This window comes from Aspergillus fischeri, genomic scaffold (assembly GCF_000149645.3).
Source record: "Aspergillus fischeri NRRL 181 1099437636249 genomic scaffold, whole genome shotgun sequence".
Classification (NCBI taxonomy): domain Eukaryota; kingdom Fungi; phylum Ascomycota; class Eurotiomycetes; order Eurotiales; family Aspergillaceae; genus Aspergillus; species Aspergillus fischeri.
The window spans coordinates 4,408,341-4,424,649 of NW_001509770.1; the positions used below are offsets into that span (position 1 = coordinate 4,408,341).

The window sequence follows — 16,309 nt, forward strand, 5'->3', positions numbered from 1 at the left end:
TTCGCTGTGCCCGTGTTTGATCAGAGCCATCATTAGTGCGCTGGGGTCTCATCGTGAGACATTTCCTGTGAAGAGGGATCTGTTACTGACTCCCTAGAAGCTGATGAGATCAGAATGGCAGCTTGTGGTTCATCCCCAGAGGCACCTTCAGCACACTCCTGGGAAGACGGATGTCCAAAGTTATCTTGTGCAGTTTCGGCCGGAACAGTATCTGGATCATTATCGACTTCTTCATCGCTCATCTCAGCCGTCTCGTTTTCGATGGCGGCCATACGCAGTACAAAATTGTCCTGCAACTCCTTCAGCCATTCTCGAAGAGCGTCCCCTTCCAGTGTTCCGTTGCGCGCTTGTAAAAGCTGCTCTCTCAACGAAAGCAGCAGGTTACGCTTACGTGATAGCATGAGCGCCTTGGACCTGCTATGCCGGCGTTGTGCTATCTTGTTCAACTTCTCCGATACCGCCTGAGCACATTCGAGCGCACCTGGCGGCAGATCCACGAGCTTTGCCACCGCAAGACCGTAGAATTGCGTTGTGTCTGGACCTTCTGCGATCTTGTAAAGCATAACCATCTGAGATATGTCCGGTGATATTTCCGCGGCCAGATGGAGACTGACCACGCCGCTGCGCTCCGCCAGGATCAAAGCCAAGTCGCGGAAATGCGTAACGAACCAGACGAGGGCGTGACTTTCGATGAGAGCTTCCGCAATGGCGATGGCGATTGCAAGGCCATCAGTCGTACTTGTGCCGCGGCCGAGTTCGTCCACAATCACCATGCTCCGCGGCTCGATATTACGGAGGATAAACGCCATCTCGCGCATTTCCGCGGCGAAGGTTGAGACATTAGCCTCGAGATCGTCTGATGTAGAGACCCGAGCGAAGAGCTGGTGCATTACCGGAAAGGATGCATATTCTGCTGGAACGAAACAGCCAATCTGCGCCATGATAGTCATCAGTGCAAGTGAGCGGATATAAGTGGATTTTCCGCTCATGTTCGAGCCAGTGATTATCTGGAAACGCGATTGCTGCGTTGCATAAGCGTCGTTGGAAATGAACTTCTTCGTATGGATCTTTTCACGAATCGGGTGTCGTCCGGATTTGATGGCGAGCACATCCGTCAATTCAGGCCGGATGTATTCGTTGCATGTGGCAAGCTCCGCAAAAGCAGCAAGCATATCGAGCATGGCTATAGCTTCGCTCACCTTGAAAAGGACGGATATTTCCGAGCAGACATCGTTGATAAGGCTTTGAATCGTTTGATCACTCATGTTGATGACCTCATTATGCGCGTCTATGATCTTCTGGTTTAGCTTGACGAGGTCAAGGGTCTGGCATTCTATGCGGTTTTTCCTGCGGTATATGTTGATGAAGATTTCTGGGAGAGTCTTTACCTCCGAAGCGGACACACTGATATAATACTGACGAGCCGAATCGAATTTGAGGTCTAGATTGAAGTTGAGCGATTCTGTGAAAGGACAGGCATTAATATCGACCAGAAGAAAGTAGAACTATTGCAATGTACCTGATAGTTTGGCCACGAGGTCCGCGGCATCAATATTTGCTTCTTTATATGTCTGCCGCGCGACATCGAGGAGACTATTGACTCCGGCCTGCAGCGAGGTGGTCGTTAGCTTCTGTCAATGATATACGGTCCGCAGCGAGAGTGAAGATACCCTGACGCAGTATATACGCTGATTTCTAAGATCAAGTGGCTTGGTCTGGTACGTTACATGTTCATTCAATGTCTCTTCAACAAGCTGTTCTATTGCTCGGTGGCCTGCTGGAGCACATAACTGACAGGCGTCAGTGGGTCAGCAGACAGTATACGTTGGGCCAGGATATACCTCTCGTATAGTCATGAGAAGGCTACTCTGAGCTGTCGCAAGTGCTTTATATATTGACTTGATTGATGATACATACGTTTTGAGCATGATGACGTTGTTGACTGATTGCTCCACGTATTGAAAGGTGCGTTTTGTGGGAGCGAGGATGAGCTGCGATGTCAGCCATGGCTAGTATCTGTACTATAGAGCGAGGGAACTGACAGACGTCAATACTTTGTCTGCATCGATGAAACCTTTCAGGGCTATGGGGCACTCAGAGATCAGTGTTATTTGAACAGATCAGATCAAACTGGAACAGACCTTGTCTGACAGAGATAAACATATCCTCTTTGGTTGAGAGATCTTCGACGGCGTCGTATCTTGCCAACAACTTCGGAATATCTGTACAGGGCTGCAGAATGTTGGCCCTAAGGAGCCTGGCACCCATTGGAGTCAAAGTTTCATTGAGCAGGCCAAAGAGACTATCCTCCGACTTTGCATTCTGAAGATTCTGAATCAATTCGAGTGAAGTTATGGTGGACAAGTCAATTGACATGGAGCCTTGAGAAGGTTCGAATCTGATTCGCAGAGAATGTGATGTAAATACCCGGTCAAGCTCGAGTTCGATGTACTTGAGCACCTGCTGGAATCAGAGTCATGGCACTTAGAATCTATCAATACAAGACTTACAGCAGCCAAGCAGCACGATGCAAAGTAGTTTCCTCCAAGAGTGATTTTGATTGTTTCAACATCTTGCGGAAACGCCAGGCGATCCACATATTCGTGACCAGCCTTCTCTGACCAATACCTGCGGTCGAGGAACGTGTAAGTAGTGTCTGGGATGTTTTCCCGGATGATATAAAAGAGTTTGGATTCTCTGGCAGAGCTCATGAAAAGAATCTCTGTGGGTTCAAAAACAGCGATCTTGGTGACCGTTTTGGCATAGGTCTGACTGTCACAGATCTGGCATAAAACTGTTTCCGCTGTTGAGAGGTTGACGAATGCAAGTCCAACAGTTGACGATACTCCTCTAGACTCGCTGATAGCACATATGATGTCCTGAGATGCAATACTTGTAGCAGTTGTGGCTGGCCTTGCTGTCCGGGGTCGGTCACTATCCTGTCTAGAGGTAAGAGCTGCAAAAGAACCAGCCTCCCCAAAGGATGAAACATGAGACCATGATCTCGTCATCCTCGCAATATTAACAATCAATAGGAAACCATCATCGAGAAAAGCGAGCAAAGGAACCGGAAGAGGAGAATGGAGGATTGTGTACTTCGGACAACTGCTGTTGTATACGATAAGGGGAGTTATCCATATCCGGTTTAGCGCAGCTCTCCACCCCGCGATAAGGAATTTCGATGAATTTTTTTCTCTTGAGGGTCGGGATTATTGCTCAAGACAACAACCATAGAAATTGCGAATAATAATCCCTTTTTGACAAGATGGCGACTCTTGTACCCCCTCCGAGCAAGCGCCAAAAGCTGGAGACCGCCGAAAAGGCACGACTTCAGCAGGAAATCGAGAGCATCCCGGACAACCTGGGAAGCGTCCGAGTACAATTCTTTGATCAAGCAACCGGGTCAGCAACTGGGCCTTCAGTCTCCGTTCCGGTGGCTGATGCCAACATTAAGAATCTCGAGACTCTCTTGAATACACTACAGGGCAATGTAGGTACGCAGGGATGATCAATTACGAAAGAATCTCGAAACTAAAGCACTGTACGTTGAATCTAGGACGATGACGAACGAGTACCATATCGATTCACCTACCAGTCCGACGACAAAGATGGCCAAACAATCGATATTCTGGCAGACCTGTATCACTCCTTACTTAAGCCAGGACTGAAGACTACTGAAGATACCATCCACCTTTATTTCACGCCGCAGGCCGTTTTCCGGGTGAAAGCTGTTTCGCGATGCTCCGCTTCGATCGCCGGACACGGAGAGGCGATTCTCGCGACTTCCTTCTCCCCAGTCTCTTCGTCTACCATGGTCTCGGGGAGCGGTGACTCGACAGCGCGGATCTGGGATTGCGACACAGGAACTCCCAAGCATACGCTCAAGGGCCACACCAGCTGGGTTTTAGCTGTAGCCTACTCGCCCAACGGAGCAATGATCGCAACTGGAAGTATGGATAACACTGTGCGACTGTGGGATGCGGCAAAAGGAACAGCTTTAGGAGGACCACTTAAGGGCCATGCGAAGTGGATTACCAGTCTGGCGTGGGAGCCTTATCATACGCAGGAAGCGGGCAGGCCTCGCTTAGCGTCCGCGTCGAAAGACTCGACGGTCCGCATATGGGATGTGGTTGGAAAAAGGATTGACACTGTCCTCACCGGACACAAGGGCTCGGTCACCTGCGTACGCTGGGGTGGGACAGGAAAGATCTACACTTCTTCCCACGATAGAACGATCAAGATCTGGAACGCACAGAATGGTTCGCTGCTTCAGACTTTATCAGCCCACGCGCATCGCGTGAATCACCTGGCGTTGTCAACAGACTTCGCTCTCCGAACAGCCTACCATGACCACACCGGTAAGGTTCCAGCGTCGGACACGGAGAAGGTGGCTGCAGCGAAGAAGCGCTTTGAACAGGCTGCCACGGTCAACAATAAGATCGTCGAGAAGCTGGTATCGGCCAGTGACGATTTCACCATGTATCTCTGGGACCCCGAAAACTCTACCAAACCTGTCGCGCGGCTGCTAGGTCACCAGAAGGAGGTCAACCATGTCACGTTCTCTCCAGACATGGCCTACATTGCCTCGGCGGGTTTCGACAACCATGTGAAGCTTTGGAATGGACGGGACGGAAAGTAAGTCGTGATATCGGATGTTTCACCATCATTCAGCGGCTAACCAGGCCATCTAGATTCATCACCACTCTCCGGGGCCATGTAGGCGCTGTATATCAGTGCTGCTTCTCCGCCGATTCTCGCCTGCTCGTGTCGTCGTCAAAGGACACCACGTTGAAGGTCTGGAATGTCCGCACAGGTAAACTCGCCATGGACCTGCCGGGACATAAAGACGAAGTCTTCGCCGTTGACTGGAGTCCAGACGGACAGAGAGTGGGCAGTGGAGGAAAGGACAAAGCTGTGCGGATATGGACCAACTAATCTAGATTCATCATAGACCCAAACACAGATACCCTATGGCATAAATCTATTATTAAATCACTCCATTACTCTCCTACATGTCTAGAGTCTATCGCGCCTAACGCCATGAAAACAACTGAGACCTGCAGCGCCACCACTCACTCCACTACAGAACCCCTACCAAAAGGATCAAGTATACTGGAACGCAGCAGGCTGCGACGACATGAACGGGATAACCGTCGCCACGAACGGCACACATTGAGTGACATTAACCCCCGGCACAGTCGCATTTCGCAACGCCGCAAACACCCTCCACCTATTGACCGGCACGGGACAAGCCATGAAGTCACGCGCCCCCAGGCCTGTGAAATGCCAGGCCCCGCCGGCCTGGGAGAAGGGACCCGTAGACGCGCCGGGAGGGATAGAGGGCGAGTGACCCGGGGTGAAGTGGACGGAACCATCGCCGGTGACGAAGATTTGCTGGCCGCCGGGGACGAGGACGTTCTGTTGGTGTCGACGTGGTCAGTATGGAGCTTGGGTTGTCGTCGGCTGCCTGGGTAGGTATCTGGGGTAAGAGACGTACCAAAGAGCTAGCATCCCCATTGAGGACGGTACGGTTACCCGGTGGACAGCCCGACGACAGAGGACAGGTGGAGGCTGTTTGGCCGTTCAGGAAGAACGTGAGATTGGACGCGGTCATCATGCGATTGTCGACGGGTGTCCCGGGGGCGCTGGCTCTGACCTGGAAGGGGATACCGGCGGTTTGGTTCTCTGCTGCTGCTAATGCAGCGAGGAAGGAGAGTAGCATTAGCCTCATGACCAGATGGGTGGCTGTCTTCCTGTAGAAGCGATTAAGACTGAAGAAGCGCGGTGGTATAAGGTGTAGTGAGCAAGGGGATAAAGGTGCGATGGCTGCTAAGGCAGTGTTTATATCCGCTTGCCTCCGTTGAGTAGATTGGTCTGGCTATATTAGACCAACCTCATCATCATGACCACATTCGGATGTTGAATGCTCGTGTCAAGCACAAGTACTTTCAAATGTCATGATGATCTGTGGGCATTGAGCACCAGAACCAGTCGGCTAAAGCCAAGGCCCATGAAATCTCGTCCTTTCGTCTTCGATCCCAGAAAGTGACAATACATGTATACGCTGTGCTCGCTGACAGTGCCGCCTGGCGGCCTGAGCGACCTGCAAACTTGTCTAAAAACGAAGAACCGACAATCGAATGCGTCGCTTCGCGTCCATCCAGTATTATCTGCCTCCTTGAGCAACGTTGCAGACATATATCTGCCTCTTCTGAGCGAACGCAAATATGCGGGCACATCGGGCTTACCCATGGCATCATCATGGCGGCATCGGATCTCAAACCCACAGTCATTATGAAACATCATCTTACCTCACGCGGTCCCCTCCGTCCTATTGACGATGACTTGTCCGGAGAAGGCCGAAAGGAGCTTCTAATACTAAAAGAAGCAACTGGTAGATGTGGCGATACAAGACAGCAGTTCATGCAGTTCACAGCTCTGTTGAACTCAAAATGCACTTTAATTGAACTACAGTCGCTGATCGACCTGTTGGCCCGGCAGGTCCCGTTCCTTGCTAGAATGTCTGGTCCAATCAGCATCGGCTTTCTGCAGGGATTTGAGTCTTGGTGTTTTTATGTCTCCTGCGGATATATATACCCTCGGAGTCAGACAGCCAAGTACAATGTACACGCGATCACCAGTGTGAACTCCGGCCTATGGCGAGTATACTAGCAAGAATCGAAGCCTTAGTTTATGAATTCTTAGATTTTTCAGATTCATGGTTGTTTCATAGCACAGTCGTGGGTAATCGGACTGATTTTGGTTTTATTCACCTAGCCTGATATGTGCATGTAGACAACCAATCCAGGATATAGCGCACTCTGAGGGTTATTGTGTTCTTTCAGAGAAGTGTCAAAAAAGCAAGGAAAGGGGATTAGAAACACAAGAAAGAAAACAAGAAATTGAATCCCTCGCCACCAGCCTTTATAGCAATACAAACCCATCCTGTTGACAAAGCAAATCCTTCCGAGAACACCGCGTAAGGAACCCCAAATTTTACCCCATTAATGCCCGTAGCAATCTCAAAGAACTCACTTATTGCCCAGTTTAGCAAAGGAATGACTTCAGCAAGCTTGAGCTGTCATCCGCTATTCGTAATCATCAGCGTCGTCATCACCGTCACCACCACGTCCCCGAGGACCCTTGACACCGTCTTTACGAATAGGTATCTTGATGCCTTGAAGGGCAAAGCACTTGCTTAGCTGCGTGCTCTCGATGACGCCCGGGAACTTCTTAGCGGAGAAGACCTGGAACGGTTCGGAGAAGACGGAAGCGAGAACGGGGGCAGAACCGTGATTGATCACAGGCGTGTTGTTCGTGGAGTCGCCAGACTGTGTGCCGACGTTGACGAAACTCATCTTCAAACTATGTTTCCGATTAGTAGGACAATCACAAGCACAAATGGCCAGAGAAGGTGGATGCTTACCGGAAGGTTCCCTCGGTTCGCACGCTCAAGTCTTGCAAAATGAACCATACTCCAATCTTGTTATCGGGATCAGTGAGTCTGAAGGCGCTGGCGCTGAGACTTCCGATAAGATTGCGTGTGAACATGCCACCGGGCCCCGCCGTAACTGGCTGTTGCGCAGGCGACATGCCAGCCGGGGGCATCTGTCCTCCAGCGTAATAGGGCGGGTAGTAGGAAGCCTGTGGATTGGCCCCGTATTGGTAAGCCAACTGAGCATTTCCCCCGTAATAATTGTTCATCTGCGGGTATCCGACAGGCTGGCCGTACGGGTTCTGTGTGAAGGCGGGATAAGTAGGGGAAAGATTTTGCGGAGGTGGCGGGTATGATGATGACATTGCCGTCGATATTGATGGCGATGTGGCCGAGTGTTTGACAAGGTTCACTTCGCTGGTTCCATCTGCATTCCACAGATCGACTGTGAGGACATAAAAGGACGTATCGATCTCACTGGAGCATGCGAGTTAGCAAAGCTGACGTCGCATAGAAACATGGAAAGGTCAACGTACTTGATATCGATCTCTTTTTCAGTCTGTGCATCTCTGACAATTAAGCGGATGCAGGGAGGAGGCGTGATTGGTCTTCGATCCTGATGAAACAGTCAGAGACACCTTCTGAGGGTCAAAATGAACCATCCGAAACTTTTCTACTGACCTTATCGCCAAAGCCACACATGCGAGCTCGAATAGGCTGTTGCACCACCTGGAGAGACCAGATGCGGCCCTCGTGGATGGTCGAAACCGGGGCAAGGTGGTCCGCAGATCGCATCGGACCGGCTGAACCTGGGGTCGGATATGCAGAGGACGGAGGAGGAATGCGATCCATAGAGAGAGGAGGTGGTGGCGGCGGGACTGGATGGGACCTCTCCTCAACGGCGTACATGGTTCGTGAGCTCAAGGAACCGAGGACGGTACCAGGTATGAAGAGAAGAGAAAGATGTTATTTCTCGTAGGTTATAGAGGGCTGCAGTCAAGCGGAAAAAGAGGACGGGTATATATGTGACATGCGACTAAGCGAGAATTCAACGTCACTGTTGAAGCATCGACTGTAGGCCGCAATGAGGGGTGATGCCTCCGCGATCGGAATGAGGACGGTGAGATTGCACTTCAGCACGACCAGCGCGTGAGGCAACGGACGGACGTCGCAAAGCGAGGTGCCCTGCAGGATATGTGAAATATATATAAATATCGCACAAAGCCGATAAAGGTTCTATTGTCGCCCGGGCTTCGCCTGCAGAATTTCAACCAGATGTTTGTGGTAGAGCCGGTGTCGCAAAATGTCTCGACGGTCGCAGAGGTGCAGTTTCTGCGAGCTAGTTTGAGACGGTAGAAAAAGCGGCAGTGGCAAATTCTGAACGGAAAATATTCGGAAATGACGAGGGTAGTGTTAAGTGAGGTGATTCAAGTTGCAAATCCAGCTCGAAAGCGCCAGGAACTGAGTAGCTCTTCCGATCCGCAATACTGTTGAATATAGCCAGAGACACAATCAGCCAGCTCGGAATGGCGCAATGCAGCTGAGAGCTTCCGACGGACGCAGAAGGCGATCGATTTGGGTGAGCCGTAGTGAGAAGCTGTCAAAGTGCGGGAGATTCGCTGAGCCTTCCACGGATCGCTTGAGGACCAAGGGTTCGCCGACACGGTTCAAGGCTGATCCACTAGAAGATGAAATGAGCTTTAGAAACAACAATCCGGTCCGTCAATCGCTGACCTTGAATTGGGACTAATGAGGATCGACGCAAGAAGTCGAAAGATCACGACAAAAAGACGATCGTAGGATATGGCGGGGTGAAAGAAGTTGGGAGAGTGAGGAGAGACCAAAAACGGACGGTAGAGGGGAAAGAGAGAAAGGTCACGGGTATGAGAGATCTAGACTGGAAGGTTGCGCTCGTGCTTTACCACGTTTTCCTTGTCCTGGATATGCTTTTGACTTTAATTGAGGGCGATTTCAATATTCTGCTCTCGACGACATGAATTTAATTAATTCAAAGGTGAGTTTATCTGAATCCCAACCCCTAAGTCGAGACATGCTGGACTCTTGTCAGTGGTCGGTACGGAATAGTAAAAGTACATTAGTTGACTATGATTAATATGAGCAACACGGATCAGGAGGTGATCAGCCCGGCGCAGGAACCTCGACCCAGACGGTCGGGTTCCCTCCTCTCTTCATTCCTCAGGCTATCTATCCATTTATCAGCTTCACATAGCCATCTCCTTATTCCAAGCAACAGTTGATGGATCACTTTTTGACACCTATCGTTCATCTAATATCTAACACTGTCTAATTTGTCTTCTTCCCCTTATTGAAGTATTTTTGAGAAACCCGAACCTCTATTTTCCTTTTCACCAATGCACAGTTCGTTGTCGACGCACTCAAGGACAGAATACCGTCATCCAGGTCGTGGGGCCCGCTGAAATCAGCGATGTAACGAGGGGACAGGATGATTTGACAAGAGTTTACGCCCAACTGCTGCATTCTGCGAGAAGTGGAGTGTCGGATCACCAATCCAACCGACCAAGACCGACCGGCTAACCATCCCCATGTCTGCTGTCCAACGCTGACTGGCGGTCCTCCCAGTTGGGTCGGGCAACTCGGTCTTTTGTACGAATTGAGGAACAGAGAATAACGAGAGCGGCAGTTGCAGCATTATCTATCTGTGACTATCTACGGAGTTCGGACTTAGAATCCTGGATACCTCAATGCAAAAGGACAAGTCATGTCCGCATCGGGTTAGCCTGCCGCTGATCGTAACTTGTATGGCCGTTTTCGTCATCACCTCTCTGTTCCTCTGCAAAAGAGAATCATGACGCCAAGCAGATATCCATCAATTCCGAGCTAATGTGCTGTCGGAGGATATTATTCCAGTCCCCCAAGACCATCAACCCTGACGTCTGGCTGCAAGATGGACTGTTAGCATCTTCTTTGCGGCCCAAGATGCACCTGTCCCTTTTTAGTCAGATCATCAGCGGATAGATGCCCATCAATGTGATATCATGCGGCAGTACAAGACACTCTCTAGGATGGCAAGCTTGCGTTCGACTGAAGCAAATCCCGTACAAGAAAGACGGATCATGAAGATCTTCCTCTTTCGTTTTCGAGAGTGTCACTAGATGCTGCAAGTGACTGTTTCGGCCGGCTTGCAGTAGGTTGGTGATATCTCTACTCATATAGGATGTTTTATGCCTCATGGTGTAACCCAAAATCACAATGCCCACTTCGTTCTTCTTCGTCATGCACCTCTAGCAGCAGACATCCGGGAGTCTAGCTTTGAGCACGACGAGAGTACTGTAATTCTACTATACGAAATGCTAATCGACAAGCGGCTGTGGTAGAGAGTGCCGCAGTGTATACTCCGTAGAGAATATAGAAAGTGGTACCATATCTAATCAATTAGGTTACTACCTAAGTACCCTGCTATGTAGGTTTCTTGAGATCACCCCATTACCTACATAATGGAAACAATCAACTGGCTCTTTGAATTCTGATCACATTCGTCCTATGCTGGACTCGAGAGACATGGTGTCGATGCCAACTGAAGATTAGAGTGCCTTCCCAAGAAGGAAACAGCCCATCATGGTCTCAGGCAGCCCCTACCATCAGTGGTTGCCAGATAGCAATTACTTTTGGGGATCAATCACTTCTATAAAGCAAACCCCGACCTGAGAGAAGCAACGCGTTTCATCTTTCCAGCGATCATTCACAGAGACATCACCATGTGATGTACTTCCAGCTCTCGACAGAATCAGACGCCGCGATGACGTGCTCGTCATCGAGTCGAACGCAATTTGCGTCAAGAAGATTCTCATTTGCCAAAATTCGTATTGATCGATAGTCTGCTCCTGGCGGCTTTTGAGATGAGAGATTCGACGTCTTGTCGACCCATCTGCTCCGCGCTTTCGTGGTCGACGAGGGCGTTGAGGAGATGTAGAAAGTCTCCGCACATGTGCGCAATACGAGCCTAGTCCAAAGACTCGTTAATCAGCGCAGTACCAGTACAACGTTAGACCTCTTGGTATAATCTACTCCCTCTTCCAGTGAGAATTAATTATACCAAGCATTGTTGGCCTTGGTCACTGGTGGAGTCGGTGATGCGTAGGTTGAGAAACTGAAATACCGGGAGGGCGTCCTATTGGGATGTCATAGAATGACGGGCAAGGCATGACGACAGCTCTGGCCTCGCCTACAAGGAAACCATTGGCAACATGGCTGCAGTATGAATGGTCGATTTGTGATCGACGAGAAAGATTCGTGGCGGATTTCTCATTTGGCATATCCACGGCTGTGACAACGAGAAACGAGTCTGTTGATATGTCCCCGGCGCATGTCGTCTCCCAAGTACAGGGTTTCGTAGACCTCAACCTTCGCGGCTGATTATAAGAACTGGCCGAGCTCAAGACCATTCCGGTGGTTCAGAAGGTCCCTTTGCAACCTCGACTAGAGTGGTCAGTTTAAGATCTTCAAAGGCTTTCGTCCTACCTATGTATGTCCAAGCGGGGCATCGAACATAAGGTCGCTTCCGAGCTTCTTGGTGCTCTAACTGACCACTACTCGAAGCCCAGCTTGGACGAAAACCGGAACTCTTGCCATGCTCGTGACAAGGCGGAGGCCTACAAGCTTTTCGAATAAACCGGTGAATCTTTGACCGAGAGGTTATATCCTAAGATTTGCACAGCTCAGTTATCAGCATGGTTAAGTTCTCAACAATCAAGGTCAAAAGAGGTATCTGCTTTTAGATTTACCTGCTCTGAGTTTAAGGCTCGTGGCCCCGATGCTCACTACACGAGACACTTCAATTGTATCTTATCAACACAGCTCTTGCAATCCTTTTTTGTGAAGGGCGGCAACTCGCGAAGACTCTTCTTGTCCTGACCTCAATGACGACCGATAAAACGGAAGTCGAAGGTTCTCGAAGAAGCGGGCTGGTCAGAAGGAGTTCAGGGGTAAGTTAGGTCATCGCTTTCCCTAGAGGGCCACTAATTTAGAAGGCTGGGAACGAAAACAACAAATAGATCGGGAAATTCGTGCTGTGAGATTCACAAGTGATCCAGGAAAATGGCGACGACATGCGCCGTTGGAGATTCTGTTAACTTTCGCGCATAATACTTTCTTCTGGAGTCAAAATCGCTCGTTTGCCAGAATATTTGATTGTGACGCGAGCACTATCGATAAGTCTATTCAACCTTAAATAGAAACTTAGTCCATGACTAGGTTGTTGCTTGTGTGGGATCGGCGTTCATTGACAGACAGGTTCCTCAAAAAGGCATTTTCACTCCTCGTTCTATTGTGCCCATTATCTCTTTCAAGGAAACAAATCTCGAAAGGGTTAGTCGACGATAGTTTCGAGGGCACCGTATTAGCCGAAAGCAAATCCCGCACGACACCGTATTTCTCAGACGCATACTTGGCCTGGACCATTCTTACTACCAATACTTACTGGTCTCGCCGGTGATGCTCCTTCTGGGAAACAGAGGGATTGTCGAATACCGCTCGCAAGGGTCTGAGACTGAGCAATGAGTACAGGCATGTGCCTGTCGACCGGAAATACATGAACGGAAACTGTCCTTTCCCCTCCTGAGGAATAGTCTCAGAGGAGCCCAGGCGAACACGACAGCTGTAGGAAGATATCACCAATTGTCGTCGCAACTTGGGCACTACATGGCGCCACAGACAGTGCATAGAAGGCTGTCGCTTTTCCCTTCGGCGAATGCGACGGAGTTTCAAGGTTGGTAAGCCCCAAGTTTAGGTGGCCTTGCATTTTTAGTAGTTCCGAAAACTCAGTATTGGTCCCAACAGATCAAGAATGACAGGGATATGGTGGTCGTGCTTGAAACCATCGATGGAGACACTATTTTTATTCGAGTTGCTAGTTGCTGGCCTTATTGGTGCGAGAGCTCCCATATAGATTCCAATGATGAAGAGTAAACGGCGGAATGTCTGAGGCTTTCGTCATATTCCTTGGCTCAAAAGCCGTCGCATGTGCTCTCTGGAAGATGGTCGAACAGGGTGCGCAGCGTTTCTGAAGCTGAAGGTGTGCGTTGATGTTGTGGAATGGACTCTGCATGCGGAGTAATAATCCACCATGTCCAACCTTGGTCGTATGCGAATCAGTACGGAGTAGTTCCTGACATAGTCAGGTCAGCTCGCTTAGACGTGAGCATACTCAGCACTGAACAGTCGAATCAGTCGGGATTGCGACTGCCTACTGACAGTGTTGTATTTGTTTAAATGGATAAATTCACACTCCGCCGTACGCGAACAAGTCAGAGGCTCAGAACACTAGAAACGATGATCCAATGATGGTAGATCAAGGGAGACCAAGAGTACTAATTACCCGAAAGGGTAAAAGCAAGTTTGGCTCCAAACTCCGATAAGGATAGCGCCAAAGTGGAGAGCCCGCCGGATTGGTATCTTTGGGTTCTAGGTGCGGCCAGTGGAACAGCGAACAAGTGGAGTTGCAGGTGGATTGTCCGAAGAAGGCATGACGAGAAATAGGGATGTATGTGACGATCATCCAATGATATACGAGTCGATAGTAGCGTTAACTAGTAGAAGCATCATGCATATCATGATTAAATAATGTGCGAACGTATGGACGAGGGAAATTTGTAGGTATTCGAGGAATCGTTTTTAAGGGGCGAGTCGGAGGTAGCCGATTGGCGAAACTAGATATCCTGCTCCGATGATCGATATATTCGATAATTATTGTTAAATAGTTCAATCCGATCTGCAATCCAGCTTTCGTGAGAATCGACTGCATTATTGTCTGTTGTGTCTAATCCGTTGTTGCTAGCAAGGTCCGGTTAGGACACAGATCTGTAATGTTGTCAATCATAGGTGTCAGGGGGGGAAGTAGGAAGTAGGTTCCTGGGATTCCCAACCAACTCCTTCCATTCAGGAGTTGTCTACCTCTTTCCTAGTACGGTCAATGTGGTTCGACTCACGGGACTCGCCCTGCAACGGTAAATGCCAACCTCTGCCAGGACTCAGTATCGAGTGCATGATGCATGTATCTGTCCATCCAGGGCCCGGTAAATCCGACCGCAGCCGGTGCAGCGACATGTACGGTGTAGGGAAGCATTTACTTATTCTGTCACCCAGAGCGTCGCAGGGGAGTATCAGTTTTGGTAACTGTTGAGACGGCGATCGATCTCAGACCCACTGAATTGAAAATCTGTTCGTTAGCCCGTTGACAGGGTCTAACTCGTGCTTTCGGCTACGAAGTCAAAATAGATTAAATACCAGACCCCAGCACCGGTGCCTCCGAAGCGTTGGTGGGTAGATTCGTGGACATCCCTGACGCTCTTCGGTCACAAGACAATTGTGGAGGCGATTCACCGGGAAATTATATCGAGCTCTGGAGCCTCTACCATTAGAGAAGTGTGAGTGGCTCAGACGACGGAGCTGGCTTGCGCGATGCCTCCGACAATAAGTGCTAGGAACTCTCTGCACCGGGGTCATGGCTGTATTCAATGCAGGAGCCGACGGGTCAAGGTATGTGCGATGCGTGATGGCGTTGTTGACTCCGACTTCCAAGACCAATGGTGTTTCTATTCTTGTCGATGATGCCTCTTAGCTCACCAGACAACATCATGTACATGGCCATGACAGGGATGCTGAGAGCCTCGGTGCCTTGGAAAATGTCTGTGTCCGAACGGGGCTTTTTTCTTCCTTTGTTTATTGACCTATCTTCATCCTGATTCCTCGTCCCATTGGTCTTTGCTCGGTTTCAACTGACTCGGACAGTGTGGGAAAGAGCATCCCCGATGTTCTCGTTGCATGAAGCGGGATATAGTATGCCACTATATGCCATCCTGGAAATATTCACGCTCTACATCGACACAGAATCGATCGTCAATGGATTCATTACCATCCATCTCCGTTTTGACTTGCGTCGCTCACTCGCAGAGTCAGATGAGTCCCACTGGTCCAAATGGTGCCAAAGACAACCTCAACGTCCACGATCTGGAGTTGATGATGCAGTGGTGTACTAAGACATACCGTTCAATGTCTCATAATAGCAATGTTGAGAGTATCTGGCAGACTGTCATTCCACGTGAAGCTATGCAGCATCCGGCCCTAATGCATGGTATTCTCGCGCTGTCCGCATTGCATCTGGCTTCCTCAACAGGAGGAAGCATGCACGAACGATATATTAAAACGGCAAAGACCCATAAAGACCTGGCTCTGTCAGGCTTCAAAGAGACATTCACAAATATCGACCATTCAAATTGTGATGCAGCCTTTGCTTTATGCAGTCTCACGACCATATCTTCGCTGGCCTTTCCTCTGATTGCCGGACAGGGCCAGACAAACACGGCGCTGGATGATCTTTGCCAGGCTTTCCAGGTTGCACGGAACTCCATGAATGTTCTGGCCCATATCGCCGACCAAGTTAAGAGCGGCGAGTTGCAGCCGTTGCTTGAAAAGGACGAATGGGGCCCCAAGATGCCCGACACTTCGCGGCTTGCTATCATGTCCTTATCAATGACGAACTCACAGCTGGCCAACCGGAACCCGAAGCACGAAAGGGAGATGTTTGAAGCAACAATCAGACAGTTGGGGGAGTCTCTAGAAAAACTTGCGCAAGGCAGGGAAGCTTCAATCGTGGCGTTCCAGTGGATGTACCACATTCCGCCGAGGTTCATAGACCTAGTGCATGAGCGACATCCGTTCGCCCTGGTCATCCTGGCTCATTATGCTGTGGTCCTCCATTTTATGAGAAGCCGCTGGTGGATGGGTGAATGGGGTGCACGAATCATCCAACAAATAGGCCGACTCCTGGACTCTCAATGGCGACAATCCATTAGTTGGGTATTGGACGCTACCGGCTGTTATATTCCACTAACTTGA

General features: G+C 49.7%; 5 protein-coding genes across 5 annotated transcripts; 2 read left to right on the top strand and 3 right to left on the bottom strand.

The window, feature by feature from the left end:
- Nucleotides 1-32: 32 nt before the first annotated feature.
- Nucleotides 33-3,011, bottom strand: NFIA_022650 (MutS family protein MSH4; the record flags this gene model as incomplete). Its single annotated transcript, XM_001265450.1, has 7 exons — nt 33-1,462; nt 1,520-1,607; nt 1,671-1,790; nt 1,842-1,991; nt 2,043-2,083; nt 2,142-2,460; nt 2,511-3,011. The coding sequence occupies 7 exons, from the start codon at nt 3,009-3,011 to the stop codon at nt 33-35; spliced, it is 2,649 nt and encodes an 882-aa protein (XP_001265451.1).
- A 254-nt stretch (nt 3,012-3,265) lies between these two features.
- NFIA_022660 (WD40 repeat domain-containing protein) lies at nt 3,266-4,935 on the top strand (the record flags this gene model as incomplete). Its single annotated transcript, XM_001265451.1, has 3 exons — nt 3,266-3,490; nt 3,557-4,635; nt 4,692-4,935. The coding sequence occupies 3 exons, from the start codon at nt 3,266-3,268 to the stop codon at nt 4,933-4,935; spliced, it is 1,548 nt and encodes a 515-aa protein (XP_001265452.1).
- A 168-nt stretch (nt 4,936-5,103) lies between these two features.
- On the bottom strand, nt 5,104-5,731 carry NFIA_022670 (putative IgE binding protein; the record flags this gene model as incomplete). Its single annotated transcript, XM_001265452.1, has 2 exons — nt 5,104-5,418; nt 5,498-5,731. The coding sequence occupies 2 exons, from the start codon at nt 5,729-5,731 to the stop codon at nt 5,104-5,106; spliced, it is 549 nt and encodes a 182-aa protein (XP_001265453.1).
- A 1,357-nt stretch (nt 5,732-7,088) lies between these two features.
- NFIA_022680 (velvet factor family protein) lies at nt 7,089-8,344 on the bottom strand (the record flags this gene model as incomplete). Its single annotated transcript, XM_001265453.1, has 4 exons — nt 7,089-7,365; nt 7,427-7,912; nt 7,972-8,051; nt 8,117-8,344. 4 exons carry the CDS (start codon nt 8,342-8,344, stop codon nt 7,089-7,091), a joined length of 1,071 nt encoding a protein of 356 aa, XP_001265454.1.
- A 7,026-nt stretch (nt 8,345-15,370) lies between these two features.
- NFIA_022690 (uncharacterized protein) lies at nt 15,371-16,309 on the top strand (the record flags this gene model as incomplete). The annotated part of the gene is made up of 1 exon (XM_001265454.1): nt 15,371-16,309. One exon carries the CDS (start codon nt 15,371-15,373, stop codon nt 16,307-16,309), a length of 939 nt encoding a protein of 312 aa, XP_001265455.1.